We start from the raw sequence: 11,961 nt of genomic DNA, 5'->3' as shown, positions 1-11,961 counted from the left end.
GCATCATCGCCCCCTGCTGATCTAAAGTAAGATCAAATTTCTTCTCTACATTGAATCCGGTGTTGTCTCGAAGTGTACTCCCCCGACAAAGAGGTGTTTCTCTCTGTTAATGCATAGTTACCGCCTTATAAAGTTTTCTTAATAAATACTACATATGGTTATTTTTGACTAAACTAAACTAAACTAAACTAAGATAAAATAAGATAAAATAAAATAAAATTTAAAAAAGGGTTTAGTCCACATGCTCATGCTCATACTGTACTTTGGGTGCACTGATCAAAGCTGCAGTTTAAAAAATTACATTTTAAATAATATCAAATATAGCAAATAGAAAATGTGCAAAATTAACATTTCATAAAAAGGGGGAGTGGGGGGAAATAGAAGAAGGAATAACAAAAATATTAAAATAAATATAATTAAAATAGATAAAAGATACATAAAAGATATAAATAAAATGTATTAAAAAATCAAATAGAATTATGTAAGTTCTAAAGTAAAAATAAGTTGCTTAAGTAATTAAAACCCACTTAGGTTTGTAACAAAACCACAAAGTGATAAGTGCAATAAGTATCAAACCATAAAAAAAAATAAGGCTTTTGGGTTGGGTGTAGATGGGGGACACATATTTCAACAGGGAAACAGTCTTTCGACGCTACACCAGTATTTCCATTTCATTGGGGATTACTCAAATTTTCTTGTAAATCTTATGTGCGATACTACAATAACAACACTAAATTCAGACCAAAACAATTGTATGTGTATTATGTTGATTATAGCTTGGCTTCCATGGCATCCCTTAAAAACTTTGAAACATGACTGGAAAAAGTGCCTTAAAATTATAAAAAGTTTGGAACATAATTGTAAACATTTAATTATGATAATTTTAAATGTAGATTTTCACTAGCTTTGTTTATTATTATTATCCCTTTACATTTCCCCCTAGCTTTTCTAATAATGAATATTTCCAAAATCTACTAATTTCTTGCTGTTTGTTGAACATTTCTCACAGAGTTGCTCATTGCTTTTCTTGCCATGTTTTTGAAAGAAATTGCACCATTTCGCTTGAGATCCGAAGGGTTAAATACTTGTGAAAGGAGTCTGAAAGCAGCACAAGAAAAATGATGTCGCTGCGCTTTCAATGGGTTAATAAAAATGAGTAAAAGGTCATTAATTTATGTCCATAACAGAAAAATACAACTCTATTTGTATAGCAGTGTCCTTTAGATTATTGGGAAGTGTAAAACACAAAAGAATAACACTATCAGCTGTGATACAAAAAAAAAAACCATGACTTCATCACCGGAGGCCAGTACTCATCTCCCTGCTCAACACACACAGATGATTTAAATCTCAGTTTAAAGCACGTACATGTTTCGATTCAGTGTAAGTATAATTCAGCAAAGCTTTCAGTCTTACTCTAAATTTTACAAATGCGTCATCATATGTCATAATTTCTCTTATCCCTTCTTAAGAGCAACACACATCAGCCAAAGGTTCTCCACAAAGGTTTATAATCCATTCCCACAGGCTGCTGGGGCAGTACACCAGATCATATGGTAACATTTCAAAAACAAAAATGTGTTCAAATCTACTTAATAAGCCAAAAGTATCGTCACATACAGATTAGAGGAGAGACTCGCCCTGTTTGTGTGTGACATACCTGCATGGATTTGATTAAGACTGTTTGCATTATATGAAATAAAAAAGCATACAGCTGTGAACACTAAATTAACAGGGATAGTTTGGATTTTTTTTAAAAATACCGTTTTATGGAGTATTTTTCTATAGAAGGTTTATCTCCTACAGTAGATGTCAGTCAGCAGGCCTCCAGTTCGGAGAAGCAGGCTGGAGTACAAAAAAGAAGTTAAGCAATGTACCGCTGTGGACAGGGTCAGCAACAAGATGTCTTTTTGCCGCAAAAAAATTCAGCATAAAAAAAAAAAAAAAAACAGTATCAGTTTAGGTGTATGTTATACTGGGAGTATTTCCGCTGCTTTATGTTTTCATCAGACAGTGCGTTCCAACAGGGAAGCTGTTAACAGCTTTAGTTCCTCATCTATGCTCTCCTCAAAGCCGCCAGACTTTATTTATAAAAACAGTAACTTTGGCTCATTGAAACAGAAGGGTTGCTGATCCACCACTGCTTTGATTAGGTAGTTAGTTTGTGTTATTGTGTGACTTCAGTGAATCTGAACTAACCCTTTGAATGCCAAAGTCACACAATAACACAAACAAGCTCACTGATGGAGGCAGCAGTAGACCAGCAGCTCCTGTGTTCAGTGATGTTAAATCACTGTTTTTCTCAGTGGAGTCTGGCTTTATAGAGCGTGACAGAACGGCCTTGTTTTGTTATTGAAACCACTGCCTGACAGCAAGGTAAAGAGGTGAAAATATACTGAATAAAGCGTACACCTACACTGGTGATGATTTTTTTTACGTTGGACTTTTTTAAGGTGGCTAAAATATGTTTTGTAGCTGACCCCGTGCACAGCAGTGCATTTCTTACCCTGCTAGCAGGGAACGCTCCCACAACATTGTCTAACATTACCCACAAGTTGCAATAATATCATAAAGAAATAATTTGTAATCTCATGTTCAAAAAATGTTCCTATAAGGTTAAATGCTGCCTAAGATGTCATAACTGCAACATTCTGAGGATGTTTAGCTGATGTCGAGAGGTTTCCGATGAGAGAATGTTCTTTCATAAAACATTCCCACAATGTTACATGAGAACAAAGGAAGAACACTTTCAAAGCAACATTGATGACTAAGATTGCAGACATTTTTAAATTAAATGTAATGTAATGTGATATGTTAGCAATAAAAAAAACACTTTTAACATTTTTTGATGTTTAGAGAGAATGTTACCTGAACTTTAAGAAGAACGTTCCGGGAACTTAAAGAAAACTTGCCGCTGAAAATGTTACTAAAACATTGCATTGGTTGCATTGCACTGTCCTCAGAATGCTTTAAGAACCAAAAATTGCTAGCTGGGTAGCTTCAGTGTCAGACTCAAGCCTGCTTCTCCAAACTGGGAGTGTGCCGACTGACATCTGCTGCATGAAAAACACTGACTGTGTGTAAGTACCCTGTATAACCCCACTTCAAAAACTCTGAACTATCCCTTTAACTGAAGATGACTGAAAAGCTGAAGTTCTGGATAGTAAAAATTGAGATATTTGTATATCACAATGACCTGCTGAGTCCAGAGGATTAATTTACAAGAGACATCTTTGGTTTTGTACAGTACTACCACAGCTCAAAGAGATAAAACCAAAGGATCATTTGCCACACACATTTATTTTTTTTTATAAAAGTGAAATGAGAAAAAAAATGCACTCGCCATCTGAATAATCATTTTTCTATTTTACTGCTGTCATTTTTTTCTCTTTCATATGTCAATTGTTGTATATCAATATTTTTTTAGATGAAGACATACATCACCTTGAGCCCACAGGCTCACCATCCAGAGTTCCATCCGAGCAGCTTGTGTTCTCTCAAAAAGTCTTAGAGCAACGTTCTTGCATCAAGAAGAGTTTCTGGGGATGATTTAAGCCCATTCACAAAGACAACAGACGGTTATCCTCAAACCACCTCTGGTTGTTTGGCATTCTTCATCCAGAACTAAACAAACAAGTCAAAAACAAAGACCATGTTTGTCCCCTCCACATCTCTGAGGGAGTGTCCTTGGAAGTGTCCCGACAATCAGGGACCAAATTTAACCTCCAAGGCGCTGTCCCTCTCCCCAGGCGAACCCTCCGGGGCGCTCCTCAGGCAGGGGGTTGTAGTTGGCGTCTTCCTCTGGAGTGTCAAACAGCATCTTTCTGTGAGGGACACACACACACACACACACACACACACACACACACACACACACACAGGAGGAGGATGAGGATGAGTATGTCTCTCTGTGAGCTATCTTCTAGACCCACAAAGAGGACAAAAACAAATTCAGGTAAAGCTCTAAGAATTCATTCATTCTTTTCTCCACGTTCATGCATCTTTAAAAATGTCCTACATTTTCAGACTACATGGTGTGTTGGATCTTACAGGTTTGGGCTTTCAGTATTGTTTTATCGACGTTAGTGCCATCAAATGACTCCCCCTCTGTTTCCTGACTTATGATGCTGGATAATGGCCAGTAAAGTGTTTTTGCATAATAAAACAAGGTCACAATTGACCTTTGACCTCCTGGATATAAAATGTCAGAACTAATGTCAACATTACATCCAATTAGAAATTTGTGTGAAATCTGAACAAATTAATTCTCAAATTATGGCCAAAAACACATCTTATGAGGTTACCTTGACCTTTGACCACCAGATTCTAATCAATTCATTTCTCAATCCAAGTGGATGTTTGTGCCAAATTCGAGGAAATTCCCTCAAGTGCTTCTTCAGATGTTGGGTTTTTCGAGAAAGAAATGGATGCATGTCACAGTGCTCTTGACCATCAAAATCTTATCAGTTCTGTAGTGACCTAGGCGCTGTACTGTAGCTGCCACTGGCTGCTAGTTTATTCAAGCTATTTTGACGTCTTCTCAGAAAAATCATCTACAGTCTTTACTCGTGCTTATGTCATTTATGCTTGTCTTCTCTCCAAGCGTCTGGTATGTCTGTATAACTTCCAATACGTTTCATCACAGTTATTAACAAATGTCACCAAACAAAAACATCACCACAGTCCCAAACTGCAGCTACAATAAACCCCCTCGTAGCTAGGCAAAAATAATATATATGGCTCCTCTTAAGTTCACTGGTAAATCTAAGTGAACGTTTGTGCCAAATTTAAAGAAACTCCCTCAAGATGTTCTTGAGATACCGCATTACAATGAGACAGACAAGGTCACAGTGACCTCGACCTTTGACCTATGACCACCAAAATCTAATCAGCTCATCCTTGAGTCCGAGTTAACATTTGTGCCAAATTTAAAGAAACTCCCTAAAGGCGTTCTTGAGATATTGAGTTCATAAGAATGGTCTGGATGTACGTACAGACGACTGGAGAACAGAATGCCTCCGGCCTCGGCTATTTCTGGTGCAGAGGCATAAAAAATGTTTGAAAAAAAGATGAGTGACTCACATGATAGATGGGGTCTTGAGCCATCTTCCACCACCTGGCTGGTTGGGGAAAACATCCTCCAGAAAAAAGTACACATGTCCAACAGCGATACCTCAAGAAAGGTAAAACAAAAAACATGTTAACATGAGCACTTTTCATACTGTACACCACCAGACATACAGCTGCCTCTGGCTCTCTGCATACCACCAAAACACTGAATAATGACTGCAGATGACAGTGATGGGTACCTAAAAGATCCACAATGATGGAGTTGCCCAGCAGGAGTGAGAATCCCATCAGCACCCAGGGAAGGAAGGGCGCCTGGAAATTCAGCAGGCCAAAGAAATTCATGCGAACGTTTGGGTTTCGCCGACTCCACACGTACACCAGCATGATGGTGAAGGCTTGGCCCAGGAACACCAGACTCACAAAAGTGCCAAATATCTGAAACCTCGTTAAAGAACAAAGCATAGAAATGAACTCTGAACAAACTGGTTATCATGACGACTGAACCATTCAGGTGCCAAACCTAGAGCTGGTTAATATGTTCAAACATGGGCCAGTTACTCAGCCTTTTTTGGTGTCATGTCTCCAGTCTTGTTCATGTACCAGAGTCTTTGCACACGGCACAAAACCTGCCCTTATATAGTGTTTAGGGGGTGTTACCTGTGCTGACAGGTGACTTATGATGAGTGGGATTCATCATTGAGCACAAGTGGTCAAAGCAGATTAGGATGGTGAAGAGTGTTTGGTGCATCTGGAGGTGATTTCTCTCATATTTTTCTTACCAGAAAATTAAGAGAAAATAAAAGAGACATTTAAGAGAATGTTGCTGCATGAGGCCCAATATTTGTGGAAGTTCAAGAGTACGATAAGCTGTACCACAGAGCTGTAAATGTTGAGGATGTTTGGGTTACATGTCATTAAAATGTTCACTTAAGACATTATGCTGTATAATCAGTGAAAATATTTTGAAATAAAACATGAATGTCAAGGATACAGTCATCAGCAGCCCACCAAAGAGGAACATGAAGACAAAGTCAGCTGTGCGCCCCCTGAAAGAGCCCTCCTCGAGCATACGACAGTATCTGTACCTGAAAGCATAGGGTTAAGGAAGTCTACACAGACATTCTGTCACATTTAACAGAGATCATCATCACCAGCTAAACACTTAAGAACCGCCACGTCACACATATCTGTGTCACTGATTTTGGACTTTAGTGCATCTTATGGCATGTATCTCTATTATTTGTACACTGAAAGCATTAGAGTGTAACGTTTCATCATGTCCAGCTTCCCCTGTGAAACCGAAATATGCAAACACACCTCACATGCTCAATGAAGTGAGACATGGAACTGAGAAGGATACAGAAAAATCATATTGAACAGGAAATTGAAGCCAACTGGACCAAAAAACAGGAAGTTGGTTATTAGTCGCCATACCTACAGAGAGAAAAAGAAAGAGAAGATTCAGAAAAATAAGAAAGAAGAAATGACCCAAAAATTTGTGAAAAATACAAGAAAATTAGTTTAAACAAACAAACAAAAAAAAAACCAGCAAAACAAAACAAACAGAAAAGGAAAGTCTAAAAAGGGCTTAAAATTTTAATAATTATGTAACTTAACTTTAAATATGCAGATATGATAATTATAAATCTAGTTTTTACTTAGCTGTTTTTCTTTCAAGACATTTCACACTAGCATTTTTATCCGAATAATTTTCTAAATCTACTAATTTCTTGCAAATTGTGGAATGTTTCTCACCAAGTTGCACAAATGATTTTTTAAGATAATTTTTTTTGGCTTTTTGCCTTTATTTGATAGGACACTTCACATGTAAAAGGGGGAGAGAAAGAGGATGACATGAAGCAAAGGATCGAGGCCGGAATCGAACCCGCGGTCGCTGCAACAACGACGCAGCCTCTGTATATAATGGGATGCATGCTCTACCAACTGGACATCCTATTTCCCATGTTAAAAAAATAAAAAATAAAATGTAACCGATGTTCTCAGGACTTAAAGGTTTAAATACTAATGAAAGACATCTGAAAGCAGCACATGAAAAGTGATGTCACTCCAGGTTTCAAAGGGTTAACTGTTCTATGTCCTGCAGTCAGTGAAAGCAGTGACAGGAGGCCACATGACACGAGAGTAATCGCTCTTCAGCTCAGAGCAGTCTGTACAGAAACCTAATTGATGGCGTGTAGAAAAATGAAAGAACTAATTCTACATAATCTTAATCATGATGTGACGGCGACAGTCTGGATCAACCACACGAGGGATGTCTGCTCTTATTCTGACAAAAAGTGTATGATGCTAATAGAGTATATCTAATGTGATGTCATGTATGTGGCACTATTTGAATTCAAATCCAGCTGTAATCAAAATAGCCATCATTTTTGTGGGTAAAACAATTTCAACATGTTTTTAAAATGTATTTATGACAGTTTTTAATTATCAAATGACAGAAAAATGAGGATTTGACGGGTGTTAGTGTGTGTGTGTTTGATGATAGCAGCTGATGTGCTGTCAGAGTGCAGGTGTTACATATTGGCTTTTGTTTTTTTTTTTAGAGATTATTTTTTGGCATTTTAGCCTTTGTTAGATAGGGCAGATCAATAGTGTGAAGGGGGGAGAGAGAGAGGGGACAACACGCAGCAAAGGGCCTCGGGCAGAAGTCGAACCCGAGGCCGCTGCAGCAAGGACACTGCCTTCATTCATGGGGCACCTGCTTTATCCACTCAGCCACCGACGCCCCAGGTATTTGTAAGTTAGATAAGATCGAGACTTTAGCAGGACAGTCAGTGTTGCTGTGTATCAGGCTGCTGTCTGCTCTGCCAGTGACAGAACGCTGACCTCACTCTGCTGATTTAATGCAAATCTAGGAGGAACCTTCATGACAAATATAGAATATACATTTTTTTGTAAAAGTGTTACATGGGATAGGCAATTTACAGAAAGCAAATGTAGCTGTGGCAGACAAATATAAGAAATTTCATTTTACCTGGACTTTGACACTACTTTTTAGTGAATATATACATATAGTTGAGTTTATTAAGGCTGTGGAGTGTATGAAGTGTTAAAATTTGTGCCCTGAATCATCCAGAGAATGAGGATGAAGTGGAACAGTGTTCTAGATTACTCACCTGGTAATTCCTTAGAATCAAATCAGGATTGAAGTATAGTTGAAATGGTGTGATGATCTCTAGTTGCTGTGTGAGAAAGTAAAACAAACATGTTAGAGATAAATGATCCAGCTTTGACAAACATTAACATACATCCAACCCAAAAACAACCCTAGTCTTACAGAAGTAACTTTTTCACTCCATTGCTTAATGTGCTTTTGTTGAATGAGGCTTTTCCTGGAGACCAGAAAGAAAGAAAAGAAACCTCTGAATTTGCTTTACTGCACTGGATGATAAAGATGCCAGTTTCTTCACGGAGGCAACTTCTGGCGCCAAATCCAACAACAAACAGAAGACGGCGTTTACATGACCAAATATACAATCCACAGAGCCCAGTTTGCATATTGTGATGTTTTTGTCACACACAGTTAATTGGCATATTCTGCACAATATTAACTGGCAGCAATTGTTGTTGTTGTTGAGATTACTTTCAGTGTTATCGGAAATAAGAATTACAAAATGAGAAATTGTGTTAAAATGGCGTAAAATGAAAAAGTGCATTTCAAAATAAATTAATCTATTATGAAATAAAAAGGAAAATTCTATAAAAAATCATAAGACAATAAGAATAACAAATTGTATAAATAATGTGTGGAGTTTGTATACTTTCTTCAATTATTTCACACATTTTTGTTATTTGTGTGATTATTTATTTCATTATTTGTTTATTTAGGCTAATTTTGAACAACTTGGGACCCAACACACATGCAGCCTCTACAGCATATGCAAAGTACATCCTATCTCTCTGGGCAGATACAAAGTATATATAAAACAGGTTCTATCTACAATTTAGAAAGGACTACAGAGGAAATGAGGCCAGAGATTTCACTGAAAAACCAATTACTCCTCCAGCCAGCATATCAGCTTTGGAAAGTTAAATTTGAATAAGACCAAAGAAATGTCCTCTGTTGCTAATGACTCTGCAGCTAGTTTAGCAGGACTTATTTGACACTATTGGGCCTCATACACTGAATGACAGAACACTGTTTAAAGTGTGCTGTTCATGTGCTGCTGTGTGTAAAAGGTGTCATTTCTGGCTGTGCTACGCAGTAACCAACAACAAAATACAACACTGAAAGACTGAGACAGAGTGAAATTTAGTTGAGATACGTCATCCATCCAACCATCCATCCAACCATCCATCCATCTTTATTACAATTCAGTGGTGGAAAGGGAAATTAACAAAGTCCCTTTAACTAAGCACAGTTAAGAACAATTTTCAGGTACTTGGACCTAACTTGAGATTGATGGATCTGACACTATTTACTTCACTATACTTCAGAGGGAAATTCTGTACCACATTACATTAATGTGACAGCAGAAATGATTGGTTACTTTGCAGATTTATATTTTCTGCAAACATATATGATCGGCTTATAGGCTAACACAGCAACCAAACTCATTTTGCGGGTTGAGCGTTCCTGTAATGTTTAAATAATAAAATAGAAAAGTAATAATACTTGACAGCATGGCATATTCAATAACGTTACATTTGATACTTCGCCTACCATAAAACCTCAAATTAAAGCCTTCAAAGCTTATTTTTATATAAGTTATTTCGAAGGATAAAAACTGGATGTTGGCTACCTGCCAGTGCTAATCTTAGTTAGCTCCTAAGATCATGCATACAGTATGTATAGTGGGTTTTGTTTTTAATTTCAATTTCATTTTTTAAACTATGTTTAAAAAATTAGCATTAATCTACCCTGTATCTTGTATATATCTTTAATCTTTTGTTAATATGGACATGCTGCACACACGGTTAGCTTGGTAAGATTCTCTACAATTCAGTAGTTCAGTTCATTGTGGTGAAACCTTCAGCATCAAAGAAAAGAAGTATTACCGGCACTGTAAACAAGAAAGATGACGAAAAGAGCTTAGTAGATGTAAACATCCAGTAAACTTTATTCATAATTATCGAAAAAATATATTTAAACATTATTTTACATAATTATTATACATTTTTTAGCTTTTTTTCTCCCAGATAATTCCTTGCTTTGTATTTTTTTGGGGTGGGGATGGCGGGGCAAATTTGCCGGACTTGTACTTTTCACAGATTTCTTACTAACCTCTGGGTATTTTTTTCTTTTATTGCTCATTACCTTCTTCCCGTGTTTTTGCCCAGACTTTAAAAGGTTAAAGAAATTGACTGTATTTCCCATTTTTGCTGAGCAGTTTTGTGTGAAAGGATATAAAAGCTTGTCCCATATTTACAACTGTCCCAGATATAAGCCTGTTAAGTTCAGCGATTTCAGCAAGTAATAGCCTGAGATGGTATATTTTCAAATCGCTAACAATTCTATACCTTAAGATTTGTAATGCATGACATTTACTTGTAACAGAGTATAATTATTACGTGGTATTACTATTATTACTTAACAAATCTAAGTACTTCTTTCCCAATTAATATTAAAAAATAGATTTTACGTGGTGTTCAGTGTGGGTGCCTTCTCAAGAGAACAGAGAGAGCAAGAGAACACACAACAGCTGTCGCTTGTGAACACTCCGTAAACTGATGCATTACGGAAATGCAACTTAGCGTGTCCTTACTGTTTTGGTCAATAGTTAAGAATGAAGTCAGGAAGACGGCCACTACGCTTATAGTTTTATGTGTGACTTGCGGAAAGTTAACATCCTGAATAACCAGATTAGGACACGTCTCCTCCTCAGGTGCTACGGCTAAAGCACCGAGCTAGCAGCTCAGCAGCGACGTGAGGCTAGCTCTGTGTTAGCGGGACCAAGCTGTGTCCCAGACAACAATAATGGACAAGAGCATCTGTCTTACCACTGCAGCAGTCGTGAGGACACAGGCGGTTGTGTATGCCCTGGTAACAACCGGAATCTGTAAATACTCCTGTTGTAGTGTCTGGTAAGCCATTTTGGACAAACTGAAAGCTTCCGGCACTTTCTTGACACGTCATTCCAGCAGGCGAGGGGTGGTGCGTTCAAGCACGTGAGACAAATCTGCCAAATATCAACCCCTGCTGTCAACACAAGACCGCACACATCTAAGCCAAGCACGTTCATTTGATCATTTGAATAAAACTTTTGAAATATTCAGACAGTTTATCATTTTGAAAGGTTGAATTAGAAAAAAAAAAGAAAATCGTTGTATTTTCAACTTACCATGGGTTACTATATGCCTCCTACTTCCATTAAAGACCGAATTCGGCTTAAGCATGTGAATCTGAATAATGATTTTTACATGGAAAGTAAAATTTCACGCAAATGAAATTTTTCATCACAGTTTAAGTTGACCTCTTGTTGACACTTTATTAAAGCCTAAGTCACATCATCAGTTACATGCCATTATGTGCACCAACTTTTAGTTGATTTTGTAATTGAAAATTTCAATTTCAAATGTAACTCTGTGTGTGTGTGTGTGTGTGTGTGTGTGTGTGTGTGTTTCAATACAAGAAAAATAAGTTCAGTAAATTAAAATAAGATAAGTCAAATTAAAATACATAAATACTAATCACAGAAGGGGGGTAATTCAGTCTAAATGTCATCATTTACTACAGTGGCAAAGTGTTTTAAGATATTATATAAATTTGTTCTTTTGGTCCTTTTAGAAGTTTTAGGGATTTCAAATACAGATCAAATTCATTGAAAATAATAGTAAACTTGGTAGTAGTATTACATTACAACAGAGATCTACCGAGTATTAACAGAGTTCATCATCCTGGTTCTACATAATCACATCAAATGTTATAAT

At 37.1% G+C, this 11,961-nt stretch overlaps 1 protein-coding gene across 1 annotated transcript; it reads right to left on the bottom strand.

The window, feature by feature from the left end:
* Positions 1-2,915: 2,915 nt before the first annotated feature.
* derl2 (derlin 2) lies at positions 2,916-11,183 on the bottom strand. The gene is made up of 7 exons (XM_042509250.1): positions 11,032-11,183; positions 8,208-8,273; positions 6,431-6,504; positions 6,062-6,155; positions 5,310-5,505; positions 5,083-5,173; positions 2,916-3,824 (listed from the first exon to the last, which is right to left on the bottom strand). Exons 1-7 carry the CDS (start codon positions 11,122-11,124, stop codon positions 3,719-3,721), a joined length of 720 nt encoding a protein of 239 aa, XP_042365184.1. The 5' UTR covers positions 11,125-11,183; the 3' UTR covers positions 2,916-3,718.
* Between the last annotated feature and the right edge of the window lie 778 nt (positions 11,184-11,961).

The sequence above is a fragment of the Plectropomus leopardus genome, chromosome 20 (genome assembly GCF_008729295.1).
Source record: "Plectropomus leopardus isolate mb chromosome 20, YSFRI_Pleo_2.0, whole genome shotgun sequence".
NCBI lineage: Eukaryota > Metazoa > Chordata > Actinopteri > Perciformes > Serranidae > Plectropomus > Plectropomus leopardus.
The sequence above is the reverse complement of the archived record's forward strand: the minus strand, read 5'-3'. Positions and strand labels throughout refer to the sequence as shown.